This window comes from Pezoporus occidentalis, unplaced genomic scaffold (genome assembly GCF_034315485.1).
Source record: "Pezoporus occidentalis ecotype Australia unplaced genomic scaffold, CSIRO_AGI_Poc_V1 ctg158, whole genome shotgun sequence".
NCBI lineage: Eukaryota > Metazoa > Chordata > Aves > Psittaciformes > Psittacidae > Pezoporus > Pezoporus occidentalis.
The window spans coordinates 2,396,366-2,410,378 of NW_026913404.1; the positions used below are offsets into that span (position 1 = coordinate 2,396,366).

The window sequence follows — 14,013 nt, forward strand, 5'->3', positions numbered from 1 at the left end:
CTCGGTGTCCGGAGGCCAGGCTAGTGTCTCAGCCCAGTCTGGGATTGGAGCCCTTACCGAAGCTCTAGGGGTATCAGTTCACCTTTGCTTTGGTGAAATGGAGACCAAGACCTTACCAAAAGCTGTCTTTCCCCTCTGGCCATATCACCCAGCTGCATTTCTGGAGTGGCACTTCCGGTGGCACCAAAGCTTCCCCTTCGGCTTCTTGTTCCCAAGCTTCCCAGCTTGTGTTGTGTTCTTCTGACAGCAGAAGGTCCTTCTGTAAAAAACAGGTTTGCAGAGAAGCCAACTCTCGGGCAGCCTGGCTGGGTAACAAGTTCCCTCTCCTGTGTTTGCACTGGTTGGTGGAAGTGGGAACATGGTGCAAGGGTCCCTGTGTGCTGGGCTGTGTCCTCCCCCTGCAGCAGCTCTGCTCTCCAGAGAGGCCTCTGCACTGATGTGCTCAAGGTCTTGCTCTCCAGCTCATCCGTGTCAGTCTCCTGCCCGCACCACTCGGATCAGCAGGCAGGGTTGGGGCAGTCCTTGGAACTGCAGCACAGCCACGGGCTTTATGTTAAGCTGCTGGGTGTTAAGCAGTTTCTCTTCCTAGCCCATGCGTATGCGAGCACATCTCCTGCAGGAGCAGTGATGTGTCACGCAGGCTCATGTAGGCATTTGTGGGTTCTCCATTCTCTGGTGTTTGTCTCACTCCCTCTGTAGCTCTCAGCAGCCTTTCCAGGAGTGCCTTGGAGATGCTGTAGGCTTGGAGGTCCTGATGGAGCCAGTGCTGTGCAGACCCTTCGGCTAGACGTATCAGGATGGCTCTTTAGAACCTTAATCAGCCCCGATTTACTTTTTTACTGGTCCCTGTGTGGTGTCTCTTGCCTGCACCGTAGCCTTCTCCATTGATCTGAAGGGGGCCTACAAGGATGCCAGAGAGGGAAGCTTTATAAGGGACTGTAGCGATAGGACAAGGGGTGATGGGTTCAAACTGAAACAGGGAAAGTTCAGGTTATAAGGAAGAAGCTCTTCCCTGTGAGGGTGCTGAGGCACTGGCACAGGGTGCCCAGAGAAGCTGTGGCTGCCCCATTCCTGGCAATGTTCAAGGCCAGGTTGGATGGGGCTTGGAGCAACCTGGTCTCATTGAAGGTGTCCCTGCCCGTGGCAGGGGGTTGGAACTGGCTGAGCTTTAAGGTCCCTTCCAGCCCAGACCAGTCTGATTCTGTGATTCTTCATTTGCTGTTTTGTTTCCATTAGCAGCACGTGTCCAGGTGCTCACTATAGGTTGTCTTTTCCTCACTACCTGGAAGCCTCAGTTTTGCAGAGCACTGAAAGAGAAAAGCTCTTTGTGAATTCACGGTAGCCTACCCCAGGGGCACCATGCTGCATCTGACCAAGTGGCTGTGGGAGAGAGGGTGAGGGGGTCAAGCAGAACCAGATCTGTTCCTCCTGCATGCTTCTGCCATGCTCCCAAAGAGGCTCAGTGATCACACTGTTCCGGCTGAATCCTTATTTGCTTTTTTTTGCCCCCTCACAAATCTAAAATAGAAAATGAGACTGTGCTGGTGAGACAGAGGGTTATGGAGAAGGGTTCTTGTTGCCTCCATCTGATAAAAGCCTGTCCCAAAGGAGACAGCACTTTCACAAAGTATGAATTTTGTTAAAACACCTTGTTCTAGGAGCAGAGAATAGGAAAGGGGAAGGCGAAATGTCTTGGGGGAGTGAGGTTTGCAGAGGCAAGTATTCAAACATCGTGCTTTTCAGGGTTGGAATGGGCATGTTTGGCATCATCAGATGAATTTGTACTTTGGAATTACCAATGGATGTAACTGCTAATGATGTCCAGGCCATGTGGAGTAATGAACATCTCTTTCTATGTTTGATCATTCAGGCAGTGTGCCCCTCCAGTCATTCCTACATTCACATCCATACCCCTTTGGAGATCCTGTCCTGCTGCTGTCCAGAATCCTCCTTGTTGAGATCCTGCAGTGCTCCAGAGGTGTTGCGTTACCTGGGATGGCGACAGCTCTACCAGGATGCTAAGCAGGGAGCAAGGCCAGTGGTGGGAACAGAACTAAAAAGTCAACACCAAAGGTTCTGAAACCACAAGCAGAGGATTGGAGTTGACCCACAAGCAGACTGGTTCCTATCTCCCGCCGGGACTGAGCTCCAGTCCGGGATGCTGCAGGAGGCACGGACACTTCGGAGCGCTGCATTCAATTGGATGCTGAGCGAATGACCAAAGATGCAAGGTTGGTTGTGTGTGCTGGTGTTATGCTGAGCAGCCCGGGGTCTGAGCAGCCATTTATTCTTACGTGACTCTCTTTCCTCTCTGTCCCCCAGCCTGGTGCAGCAGCTGCTCCTCCTAGCAGGCTCAGTGTGCTAGAGGCCATCTAGCATGTTTCTCCACCCTGGCCGCTCCGCTGGTGCCAACAGCAGCCGCTCCATTCCAGGGACACCTGGGTGACTTCACACCAGCCGGGCATTGGACCTGCAGAGCAGAAACCCTGCTGGGTGAGAGGCTTTTCTGGCTCTGTGCTGGGCTGGGAGGGGCTGAAAAGAAAAAGACGTTTTCTCCTCTGGTCTGTAAGCATTGTTACCCTGCTTCTTGTCTTGCATTCCTTGTTCTTGTCTGTCTTCCTTGTGTTGAATCCTTTGAGTGTTTGCCTCTCCTTGCCATGTGTGAAGGCCATGTGCTCATATGGGTGGGGATTCTGGTGTCCCCTGGTTTTCTTATGGTTAAAAACAAACTGTAAGAGTGGAAGAGAAAATGTGGTGTCCTCCAGGACCTCGCAGCCCTAAGATGTGGAAACTGCATGACTGCCCCAGGGAGTGTTTGAAGCAGTGCAAAGTCAGGGAAATTGATTAATCTAAGAACCTCTGCCTTGCTTTGCCTGCACCACTGTGCTGTGGCAGTTCCCAGCCCAGGACTGGGACATTGAGATGACTTTGTTGTACCTTACATGATTGGGCTGCTTCGGGCTGGTGGTGCAGAGCCTGCTCTGCAGAGACAAGACAAGGTGGTGGGAAGCCAGACTGAGCTTGTACCTTCAGGTTACGCTTGTGTGTCCACTGAAGGAGAACCTCTGATGGTGGTGTCCATGCATTCAAATGAGCCAGGCTTATGTGGCCTTTTCCAGGCCAGGGTTTTGGATTAATGGAATGAACATCACTGTACTGTGTGTTGGCTGATCTGGTCTGCTTATGGGCTAGCTAAGTCTTGATGTGACTTTGGTGTCCAGCTGCTGCAAAAGGTCTGCAGGAATCTTGGTTCAGGGTCAGAGAAGCCAGGCCATGAGCACTCTGTGGTCTTTGAGTGGTGACCGTCACCAGGCAGGGGTAGGTTGAGACATGCGCCATGGCTAGTTCTCAGCTGTGGGAGGGGTGAAGTAACATTCCTGGTTTTGGATCATTTTGGATGCAGCCTTGGAGTGTCTCGTGAATGCTACTGCAGGTGTGCAAAGCCCTTGCTCTGTTGCCTGACCTTGCTGTGCAAGGTGCTTTAGCAAGCAGAGCCTGCTGGAGGGAAGGTTGGGGTCTGTAGCATCCCACGAGGCTGAGGCAGCATGACACATCTCGCAAGGCATTTGAGAGGGACTCCTGTGATGTGATTTCTCCATCTGCTTGTTTGGGTTAACTGGGGTTCAGAGTGCCACCAGCAGCTCTTGGTTAAGAGGCCAGCTCTGCCATGGTGGACAGCCAGTAGGGCTGGCTTTGCTGTAACAAAGGTAGCTTCTTACTCAAGGCATCTGTATTATACTTCAGGCTTCTCATCTTAAATACAGCATTTTCCTCATGTGATCGTTACATTTGTTCAAATAAGTGCTCTCATGAGCAAATATTGCTTAAGGCGTTGTGTAATTGAGCACATCCTACAGTTCCAGCTGTAGTGGTGTAGCTGAAGAGGAGCTGCTTGTGGTGGAGACAGTGAGCCAGTGGAGCTGCTCTGGTGAGGGAAGGGGAGTATCATAGTGTCAGGCACTGTCACATCCAGATCACTTCAGTTTTATCAGGTGTTAACACCAGCTAGGGGAGGCCACGAGGATGCTGCAAGGGCTGGAGCAGCTCTGCTCTGGAGCTAGAGGCTGAGAGAGCTGGGCTGGTTCAGCCTGGAGAAGAGGAGGCTCCTTAAGGGGAGACCTTAGAGCAGCTCCCATTGCTTAAAGGGGCTGCAAGAAACCTGGAGAAGGGCTTTGAACAAGGGCCTGTAGGGACAGGCCTGACAGAGGGGAGACTGAGATGAGCTCTTAGGCAGAAGCTCTTCCCTGTGAGGGTGCTGAGGCGCTGGCACAGGTTGCCCAGAGAAGCTGTGGCTGCCCCATCCCTGGCAGTGTTTAAGGCCAGGTTGGACACAGGGGCTTGGAGCAACCTGGTCTAGTGGAAGGTGTCCCTGCCTGTGACAGGGGGTTGGAACTGGATGAGCTTTAAGGTCCCTTCCAGCCCAAACCAGTCTGTGCATCTATGAATTCCAATTACAGTATCATCTCCTGACAGAAATAATGAAGATCAGTGTGCAGAAGCATTCATGTGTTTTTCAGTGTGGCCCAGGACAGTTACAGGGGTGATTTGGAGGTGGAGGGGGGTGAGCAGTAGCGTGATGCTTCCCCATTAGTTTACTGCGCTGAGCTGTGCTAAAAGGGGAACTGTCATCTTGCCCACCCTGGGTTTTGCTCTGCCTGTCCCACCTCCTGTGTGCTCTCCCAGATCCCTGTGCTCTCAGGGAGGGTGGCAGCCTCTTGTGCACTTCTCAGTGATTCTTCTGCTTTTAAGTCCTGGTTGGTTGTGATGAAAAAGCCAAAAGCCACTGTTGTCTGTCAGGCTCATCCTACCTTTGCGCTTGCCTGAGGCACAGCCAGAGACATGGTTTTTTAGATCTAGGCCATCTGGTTGGAAATTGGGACGTGGTGCTTGATTAAAGCCAGGAAAGGCCAAATTGCATAAAATTGGCTGAAGGAGACATCCAGGTACTGCTGCCCTTGTGTGAAGAGCCCCTGTGACTCTGGGCAGGACAATGCAGTGAAGACTGGGAGCTGTCTATAGCAAGGGATGCAGCTGGATGTGGTTTGCACGTGGTTTACTGCCTATCTAATCTGTGTTAGAATTAAAGCTGTGGCTGGAGTGTGTGTGGACAGTGTGCTCAGGGACATCTCCCCCTCTTGCCATCTCTGAGACTTTGCTTTCCAAGTCTGTACCCTGGGTTTTCACTGGCTGCAACTCTGCTGCTTGCTGCAACTTTGTTCCTCTCCCTGCTGCAGTAGCCAGCTCTTCATCTGCTTATCTGTCAGCTTAGCATGATCTGAAGATAAAATCCCTGGTGTCCTTTTGGTCTGACCTCGTGTTTGTTTGTGCTATGCCTGGGCACCTATGGCCCTCTTGAGTTCAGCTTGCTGGGTGATTGGAAGGAACTTGATGGGTCATCAAGTCCAGTTTCCTACTGCTGAGGACAGTCATCTTGTGCAGGTCAGGAACTAACTCTGTGCTTTATTTCCCCAGTGCTTCTGGAGCAGCTGGTCCAGAGATCTGCTCTTTGAGAGGTTAGGAACCCTCCTCTGACTTCCAGTATCCCATTTTCCTGGGATTGTGTCTGTGCCATTGCAGCGTCATCTTGCAGATGAGAGATGACTTGCAATTTTCCTGGTTCTCTGTAACCTTTATGTCCTGCAGCGGTCGTGGCTCTTGATGCAGATTTGTCCTGAGAAGTGTGTTGAAAGCCACTTTGTTTTCCCATTGCTTCTTTTGGGGAGTTTGGTTTTGCTGGGCCCCTTTATTTCCATGTTGTGCTTTTGAGTGTCTTACATGCAGGTGGAGTTGCACAGTTTGTGCATGGTAGAGAGTACAAAAGAGCCTTTTCTGTGCTACTGCTGCTTTTTTAAAGTTTGTCCTTGCTGCTTTTGCCATCTTGCTCCTTCAGGAGGGAGAGATGTTGTCAGAAATGGTTGAATCAAGGTGAACCTGATAAAGAAGTGTATTGAAGAGCCAGTGCCTGGCTCTTACTCGTGGCTCTTATTCATGTTTATCTCTAGCTGTGAATGTGCAATAACAACAGTTCTGTTCTGCACAGGCTGGCACAGCCTCAGACAGGAAGATCTGCTGTTTACCAATCAACACTCTGCTGTAAGTGAGAAAGGGGGGAAAGAAATGTTTTATTGCTGCTGGGTAACCCAGAGTGTAGTTAAACCTTTCTGGGGGAAAAAAAGAAAGAGCACATGTGTTACTCAAGATGCATTTTTCCTGGCAAGAGTCCCGTGTTGTGTGTTCTTCCGACAAAGCATCCCTGCTTCTGCTCCTTTCCATTCAGTCTATAGGATATTGGTAGCAGGCAAGTAAAAGCTTCCTGGTTTTATAACAAACTGCTCACAGCAGGCAGTATGTTGAGGGGATTTTTCAGCCTGGCATATTTGCTAGCTGGGGCAGGCTGTGGACTGAGTTGGATGACAGAGCTCTGCTACAGGGATTCTAAATACAGGGAGGAAAAGATCTGGAAATCAGATCTGCTGGTGAAGCTTCCCCAGATTGGGTGCTGTGGCTTGGCTTGTTTTGTTTCTTGCCCTTGTCTTTCTTTCTGTGGCATTACCACGATGTTGCTAATGAGACAAACCATGCCAGCCCACACAGGCTTTTGTTAACACTGCACTCAAAGGCAGCCACAATTAGCTGGTAAACCAGAAGATACAAGAATCTTGTTGCACTTTGTTGCAGCAATGTTAATTGGCTTAGTAGAGCATTTGGGTTTTAGAGGTTTGGTTGGGTTTTATTGGGTTTTTTTCAGACCCTTCTTCAGCACTGCCTTTGTTGCCATTTATATGCTTATTCAGAAAAGGACCTTCCTGCTCTTCAGTTTTCAATGGAGATGGTGTTTGAAGTTAACCCTTATTTTGAAGAAATCTTCTTGCCTACTGCTTCTCTCTCTTTTTCTCCTTGTAGCTTGTAACTAAGACGTTGATGGCCCTTTCAAATCTCTGTAATCCTCTCTCTCAAAGTGACTACGCTAGATTTGCAGTAGCTCACTGGATAATCTATCACTGGTCTGCAGTGTCCTGTGCAAGGGAGAAGAGGAAACTTTTCAGACTTTGATGGCAGTTGTTCTATGGCTAAGTTGGCTTTACAATAAATCTACTTTTCCTATCAATCTTTCACTTCAGGCTCTGGGCGCATATTCCTCTGCCTGCATACTTACCAAGAGTCAGTGCTGGTCACTGACTGCATTTCAGCCCAACTCAGCTGCTGTGTATGAGTTTCTTCTGTGTTAAAGTTGGGCCAGAACCAGTTTCAAGGCAGCTGAAGGAAGGTAAAGATCCTCAAGCTTGCCTTTGCATGTTGGTGTCTGTGGCTGGAAAGCTGTGCTGCTCTTCTGGACTTCGTTAAAGCATAGCATGAAGTGTGAGGTCCTGTTTGGTGCTGGTCTAGGACTCAGGTTAAATTATCTTCTTAACTCATGAATAGCCCATCTGGAAATCCAGGCAGCTCATTTCATCTGATGATACTTCTGCAAGCAGTACACCAAGCTTGTTTCTAACATGATTTGTTAAATAGCTCATTTGCAGCTTCCTGTCTCCCAGGTTTCCTCTAAGGCCATAACATCTGACTGCCCTCTCTGCTCAGCCCTGCTGCCCCATAACAAATGTTTGGGTGGGCAAGTTTTACCCTTCTCTCTGTGTTCCCTGTCCTCCCAGCACTGCCTATCATCTGAGTGCCTTGTGAACCTGGAGACTTCCTGGCCCTGGGAGGTGAGGCACACTTTCCCAGTGCCAGGACTATGCCCTGAGCCACACAGGAAGCTTTGTGGTAGAGCATGAGGGCTAAAATAGCCTCCCACATCCCAGCTGAGTGTTCCGACACTGGCCCATCCTTCCTGTTATACCTATACCTCAGTCTGTCCTTGGAGACCTTCCCTTCTCTCTCTGCCAGAAGCTTTGCAGAGGAACTGTAACTTGCTGACTCCTTAATCTCCTGCCAGACTGCAGCTCTCGGGCTGCCTTGTAGTGCTGGCTTGGCAGGTGAAGGCAGGGAGAAAGCAGCAGAACTTTGTTTCTTGTCACCAAGACACCGGCTTTGTGCAAAACACGGAGCATTCCTGTCTGCTTGGCTGCTTTGTGCAGGGGTCCTTGCGGGTGATCATGGGAGCTCTTGCTGCACTGGAACCATAGAGCTCTTGTTGGGTCAGTGTTTAACATCTTGAATTGCATCTGCCTGAGGTGGATGTCTTGTTGCTTGACTGCTTTTCTCCCCCTGCCTTGTGGAAGAAGAGAGATTATTCATCCTTCTTCCCCTGGGGTTGCTTCTGTTACCAGGGTCATTGCAGGCTGGTTAATCTGAGTTGTGCACTGCGTGGTAATTGCTGGTACCTGGTTTGGCATATCCTTAGGTTGGGCCGCCCTGCTGTGTGGAGCTGGGGGTTGGCTGTGTGTCATTTTCTGTGCACACAAATGCTTGAGCTTCTTTTCCTTGCTTGGTTGGCATGACGCACCTCCCGTACTCCACTAAGCAATCCTTCTTTAGTTATCCCATACCATATAAGCCTCCTCTGGGGCTTTATAACCTTTGTATGCTGACATGTCTCATGCTGTGCCCTTTACCCATCTTTGTACACTGCTCCCTGCTTACACTGGACTCTCTTTTCACACATGTCCCTCAGTGATAGGTAGGGAGCTCTGCTGTGCCTGGTGGCAAGATTGGTAGAGGGCCAAGGGTCTTCATGATGTATGAAGTAGTCTGCTCCAGCTTGATGCCCCATGTCAGCTGTGCTCATCTACCTCAGTGAACTACTTTGTGTTTAAGGATGTGCAAGTCACATTCTGCAGTCCCTAGGGCTGTGTGTGGGGATGGGACATTCAAAGCTCTTCAAGAACCCTTATTTCTCCCTGAAGGCAGCAGGTTGCATGTAAGTGAGCATAGAGAGCTCCTCTTTTGCTGTTGCCGGTGATACTGGATCCCAGCCCATCTTAGCCAGGCCCCAGGCGGGGGAGTTCACACAGCAGAGGGAGGAGAAGGTACTTGCAGCCTCCTCCTGTGTGACTTCTTCTGGGCACAGCTTTGAGGGATGCTTTTCCCCCAGGTACATGATGTGCCTTTTCCTGGGCCAGATGCTGGCACACCACCTCAAACAAGAGCTGTCTACGGTGTGGGGTGGCTGCGTGTTCATTCCTGGATTTTCCCTGGAGCAAGGGAGTAGCTCAGAGGTGAGCTTATTTAAAGGTTGGGATAGTGGAGGAATTAATGACTTGACAAAGTCTTGTCCCTGAGTCTGGGAGGGCTGAAAACCAAGAGGCAGGGACCTGTCTCCTCTTCCTGCTGTGTGCCAAAAGGAAGAGCTTGGGGCTGATCTTAGGAGGATCCTCAGAAAAGTTGATCCTGTAACCTCCTAGATAATGCTGGATGGAGCACATGGAATAGTTCCCTTCTTTCTGTTTTTTACTCTCTAACCTCCTAGATAATGCTGGATGGAGCACATGGAATAATTCCCTTCTTTCTGTTTTTTACTCTCTTCAGAGCCAAAACTCACTTTGAAGCTGGAGGGACAGAAGGGGGGTTGGACAGACCCCGCTTCCCACCCTTCCTGCCTGCTTTGCTTGGGGTGGTGTGATAAAAGAGCTGGGCCCAAAGGGTCAGACTGTCATCTGCTGTTGAAGGTTTATCTGGAAGCATCTAGGCCACTGCTCTGCTGTCCATGCAGCAGCAGGAGGAACCTCCATGTGAGAGCTTTACCATCCTGAAGTGCCCTGTGCTCAGAGTGCTGATGGGGCACTTTGAGGAAGGTCCTGCATCATGTATGACAGATCAGGGTAAGCATGTGCACATGGCTTGGGGGTAGGAAGATCAAATCTGAGTTTATTTTGGAAGCAGTATTTTGGGAACAGTTAAACAGTGTCAGCTGAAACCTGGTAATTATTGCAGCTGCAAGGGGCAGAAAAAACAAAATCCAAACTCAGCATCTTGCTAAGGTGCTTAACTGTTAATTTCCATGAGTGAGATCCACCCTTCTCAAGACACTTCAATCTGTTCACATTGTTGCTTCCTCTCCGGATTAGATAGGTGGAAGCAGTGCTTTATTAATTAGAAGGAAAATCCTCGTCCCTCCTGCCAAGGAGCTCTTGGCAGTTTGTTCCCCTTCAGCAGCTGAAGCCTCCCCTGTTCTGCTCTGGGCAGTGTGCCTGTAGGACATCTCCTGGGGCATCTCCCTGCTCAGTGGGAGAAGTTCTTCCAAAGTAAGGGTGAGTGCTTCCAGAAAGGCCTTCTTTGTGGGCTTCTTTAATTGACCCCTTCCCTCACTGTAATGTAGTTTCCATTCTCACCTCTCCTTCTTTCAGGCTCCTCATTTGCTTAGTGTTGGCCAAAGGCGTTCTCTGGTGCAGCATGGCGAGCACGTACACGCTTTGCATTGAGCTGTAATGCTGCTGCTCTTCCTGTTCCAAACAGGTTTGCCCTCTCCTCTTCTTGGGCCAGCATTCTCCCCTAAATATTGTTCACTGGCTACTCTCACTTGGCGCGAGGGGTCACCCTGAAGAAAAGGATTTACTGCTTTGCCTGGAGAAATCCGATTTCACACAGCACTCTCAGCCAAGCAGCCCACTTAGACCAGACAGTCTTGGAGATCACTACGACTTAGCTAGGTTATCCTCCACCTATTTATAGATCCCTTCCTCTCCCCAGCTCCACCCACTGTGGGCTTTTACTGCACTGCTTTAAATCAGGATTCCCAGTCTCTCCTGTCCCTGTGGAGCATTTGCATTGAGCTCAGAGACCCTGGTGCAGAGCTGGCGGAGGAGGATGGGCCAAGACCCAAGCAACACATTGGGAGCCAGCAGTAATGCGGGCAGGAGGCATGCCTCTTGCTTGTTGTGGTGAGCTAAAACTGGTGTTTCCGTGTGGAGGAGGAGGCAAAAGCTTCTGCTTTTCCAGCTTGAGGAAGTGGTCTCATAAGAGCATGTGGAATTGCTTTATTTGGCAGTTTAGCTCTGGAAGCTCTTAACTGAGCATCCTGCCTTCTGTTTTGCTCAGCCTACAGTGAGCTCTTCAGGGCTGTGTTTCTACCCATCTTGCCTTTATTTATGTACTTTATCATAGTAGAACCCAAGCCTTGAGGTGAGAGGCTGTGTTTGCTCTTCTAGCAGGTCTCAGAGTTGCATCCCCTGTGCCTTTGCTGGAGCACATACAGTGCCGGTGATGGGGCAGCCACACGTGTGCGACAACTGATGGCTCCAGCTAGACTCGAGTTGATGGTACTTAGAAGTACTCCTCCCCTCACATCACATGTCTTCCATTTAGCCAGAAATTCAGATTTGTTACAAATGAACTGCTTGAATAGCAGGAAATGAGAGGGGAAGCGCCAGGGATCCTCTTTGGCTGGATCTGCAAAAATTACTGCACTCTTGCTGCTGGGCAGGTAGCGGGAAGCACGGTGTAGGGATGTGTTGGCTGATGCTCAGCAGTTGGGCAGACCAATTAAACTGAGGAAATCGAGGTAGGGAAATCTGTGTTCTTGGGCTTTTTCTTCCCCAGTTTTATTTTGTTAGTCCAGGCTTTGCAGGTTACAGAGAAGAGACCGTGACAGAGAAGTTGACATTCTGCAGCTAATGGCCTAATGAAAGCACATTCTGGTATTAAGCTCATAGTAAAACTGCACCTGCTCCTTGAGCTGCTGCATTTGGGAGTCTGTTATCTGTCAAGGCCTTTCTTGATCCCTCAGATCAATGCTGGGATTGAAAAGCTGTATTTTAAGGAGTCTTCATTTCAGCCTTTTTATGGCACAAAGTAGTTTCTTCGCAGTGTCTGTCTGCTGTTCATTCATCTCTCCAAATCCTGGTGGGTAATTGAATAAGCTCAGCTGTGCTGGTTTTTAATTCTTCCTCCTTTCTTCTTTTTTGCTCTGTTAAATGTTCCCTTGATCCGTTCCTCCTGACATGCATCCCGATTGCCGGGCCTTTTTCCATTAAGGAGAGACATGTTTAACTTTTGTAAATACTGCAGGACACAGCATGGTTCTGTAATTTGACTCTGAGGATGCTCAAAGAATAAATTCTAAACTGTAGGAAAGAGAGGGAGAAAAGGAGGAACAGTACCTGCCCCTGTCAGTAGGGGCATGCTCAGTATCAGCTAAAAACTGGCTTGAGCTGGAACTATTTCATTGCACTGTGTGAAACAGCCACAGAAAACATGCTGGTGCAGATACCCAGTCTGCCCAGTTTCAATCTTTCTGTAGTGGGGAGCAGGAAAAGAGGGATATTTCATTTCATGTACAAGAAAAATTAAACATCCTGACCACACACAAGCCATCCAGTCATACCTCTTGTAGTGGAGGGTAACAAAAACCTGTGTGCTGGTCAGAGCCCAGAGCTATCACAATAAAATCACCTTTCTATGTGTGTGGCTCCCCAGGGTGTTGGTTTGGGCTTCAGGTGAGGCTTGCTTGTCCCGTTTTCTCCTGCTTTACTGTGGTGGCAAGGGCTTTCTGCTGGGCTTTCCTCCTCTAGTGGGGCTGCTTGCCCTGCCTGGGGGAGTTGAACTGGGGAGAACCTCTTCTAGAGCCCCTGTACTCCCAGTCTTCAGGCAGCAAAAACTGGATTTAGTGAAACAGCCCTTCCCATCTCCCATGATGGGGATCCTGGTCAGAGCATGCATGAATAGGTTTCTAAAACTGGAGGGTTGTTGCTTAAATCATACCTTATCTTTCTCTTTTTTTCTTTCCTTGTTTCCCCTCTCTCTTCTGTTATTTTTTTGTTCGTTTGTTTTCTTTCAACTCTTGATCAGAACCGACCTCCCTTTCTCCAGTGTGTCAGGATCTTTGCAGCAGCCCATGCCGCAGCACCTCGCCTATTCCACCTGAACTGCCATGCCACTGGCTTGGACCTAACCTAGGATAAATCTCGGCGTGGCCTGGGTTAGGGGGAACCATGGGGAGCTCTGCCTCATCGCTGGCCGCAGAGACGGAGTCGGACCATGGCTTCAGTAGCACACCCTACCCCGGGCACCCAGCCGTGAGCTGGTATAGGAGTAGTCACAGTGGCCCTGTTTGGGAAAGTGCCCTTATAACACGGCAGCATCAGCATTTACACCACCGGGTGCGAAGGTAAGGAGGAGGGGAAGGAGCCTGCTTACCTGCTTACCTCTCTGATTGAATCCAGGGTGGTGCATCTGGGAGATGAGTTACTTTGCATCCTGTTGGGTGTGGGGTCCTTCTGTCCAGAGGCTCAGTGCAGCTCCTCATGAAAGCTAGAGCCAGATTTCCACACGTGATGCCAAGCTGTGTGATGCAGAACAGACTGCAGGACTCATCCCACTATTCCTCACTCACTTGAATTGTGCAGGTGACTGCCTGAGAATGTGATCTCCATTCTTTTAATGAGTGTGCCATTGGCTCCACTTCTTTCTGACCTCCCAACTGCACTAGGTATCACAGATGGAGGATTGTGACTCCAGGTTGGGTTGTGAAAGCATCAAGAGCTTCCGAACTGGGCAGGAGAAGCTGTTAACATGCAAAAGCAGCAAAATGTTTTTGAATACCAGGTCCAGGAGAATGAAACACACCAGAATTACTCTGCAAAAGAGCTCAGTGTTTCCACCCCTCAATTTCCACTCCTCAATTTCTACCCCTCAGTATCCCTACTTGAATACTGAGGGGTATTCCAAGTCATTGCCTCTGCCCCTTCCCAATCAGCCACCTGCAGTGAGGAATTGTTCTTCATGTTGAAGGGCTGGTGTCCTGCATTCAGTCTCTGACAGGTTGAGAGGTATGTTAAAAGCATCTAAAAACCCTCTGCCAGGGGCTTGGCTACAGGGGCTGCTGTGTTGTGTGCTAATAATATTTGAGCCATTGCCTGGTGCCTGCTCTGTGTAGATTCCAGCTTTGGTGGGTGGTTGTACCTGCTTGAGTTTGGAGTTGCTAGCCTTTCAGGAATAGCTGCTTGCTTCTGAGTGTCCCTGAGCTGTTGTGGCTTTCCAGTGGAGGTGTTTGCTGTGATGGTCATGTAGTATCTGTAGTGTAGTCCCTGTTTTTTTGCCTTTCTGCTGCTGCGAGTCCTGGAATGTGCTTCACGG

General features: G+C 49.7%; 1 protein-coding gene across 11 annotated transcripts in view; it reads left to right on the forward strand.

The window, feature by feature from the left end:
• CAPN15 (calpain 15) overlaps positions 1 to 14,013 on the forward strand; it is a 60,785-nt gene that overhangs the window by 3,867 nt on the left and 42,905 nt on the right. For 4 of the 11 annotated variants that reach the window (XM_062611992.1, XM_062611981.1, XM_062611984.1 and 1 more), the window contains exons 2-4: positions 1,871 to 2,231; positions 2,323 to 2,493; positions 12,727 to 13,045. The exons of 1 other annotated variant lie outside the window; for it this stretch is intronic. In XM_062611992.1, coding sequence (XP_062467976.1) covers positions 12,870 to 13,045 — 176 coding nt within the window. In that variant the 5' untranslated portion in view covers positions 1,871 to 2,231; positions 2,323 to 2,493; positions 12,727 to 12,869. Of the gene's footprint in view, positions 1 to 1,870; positions 2,239 to 2,322; positions 2,494 to 5,472; positions 5,514 to 6,040; positions 6,094 to 12,726; positions 13,046 to 14,013 lie in introns of all 11 variants that reach the window. 6 more of the 11 variants (XM_062611982.1, XM_062611983.1, XM_062611986.1 and 3 more) reach the window with 6 other exon arrangements.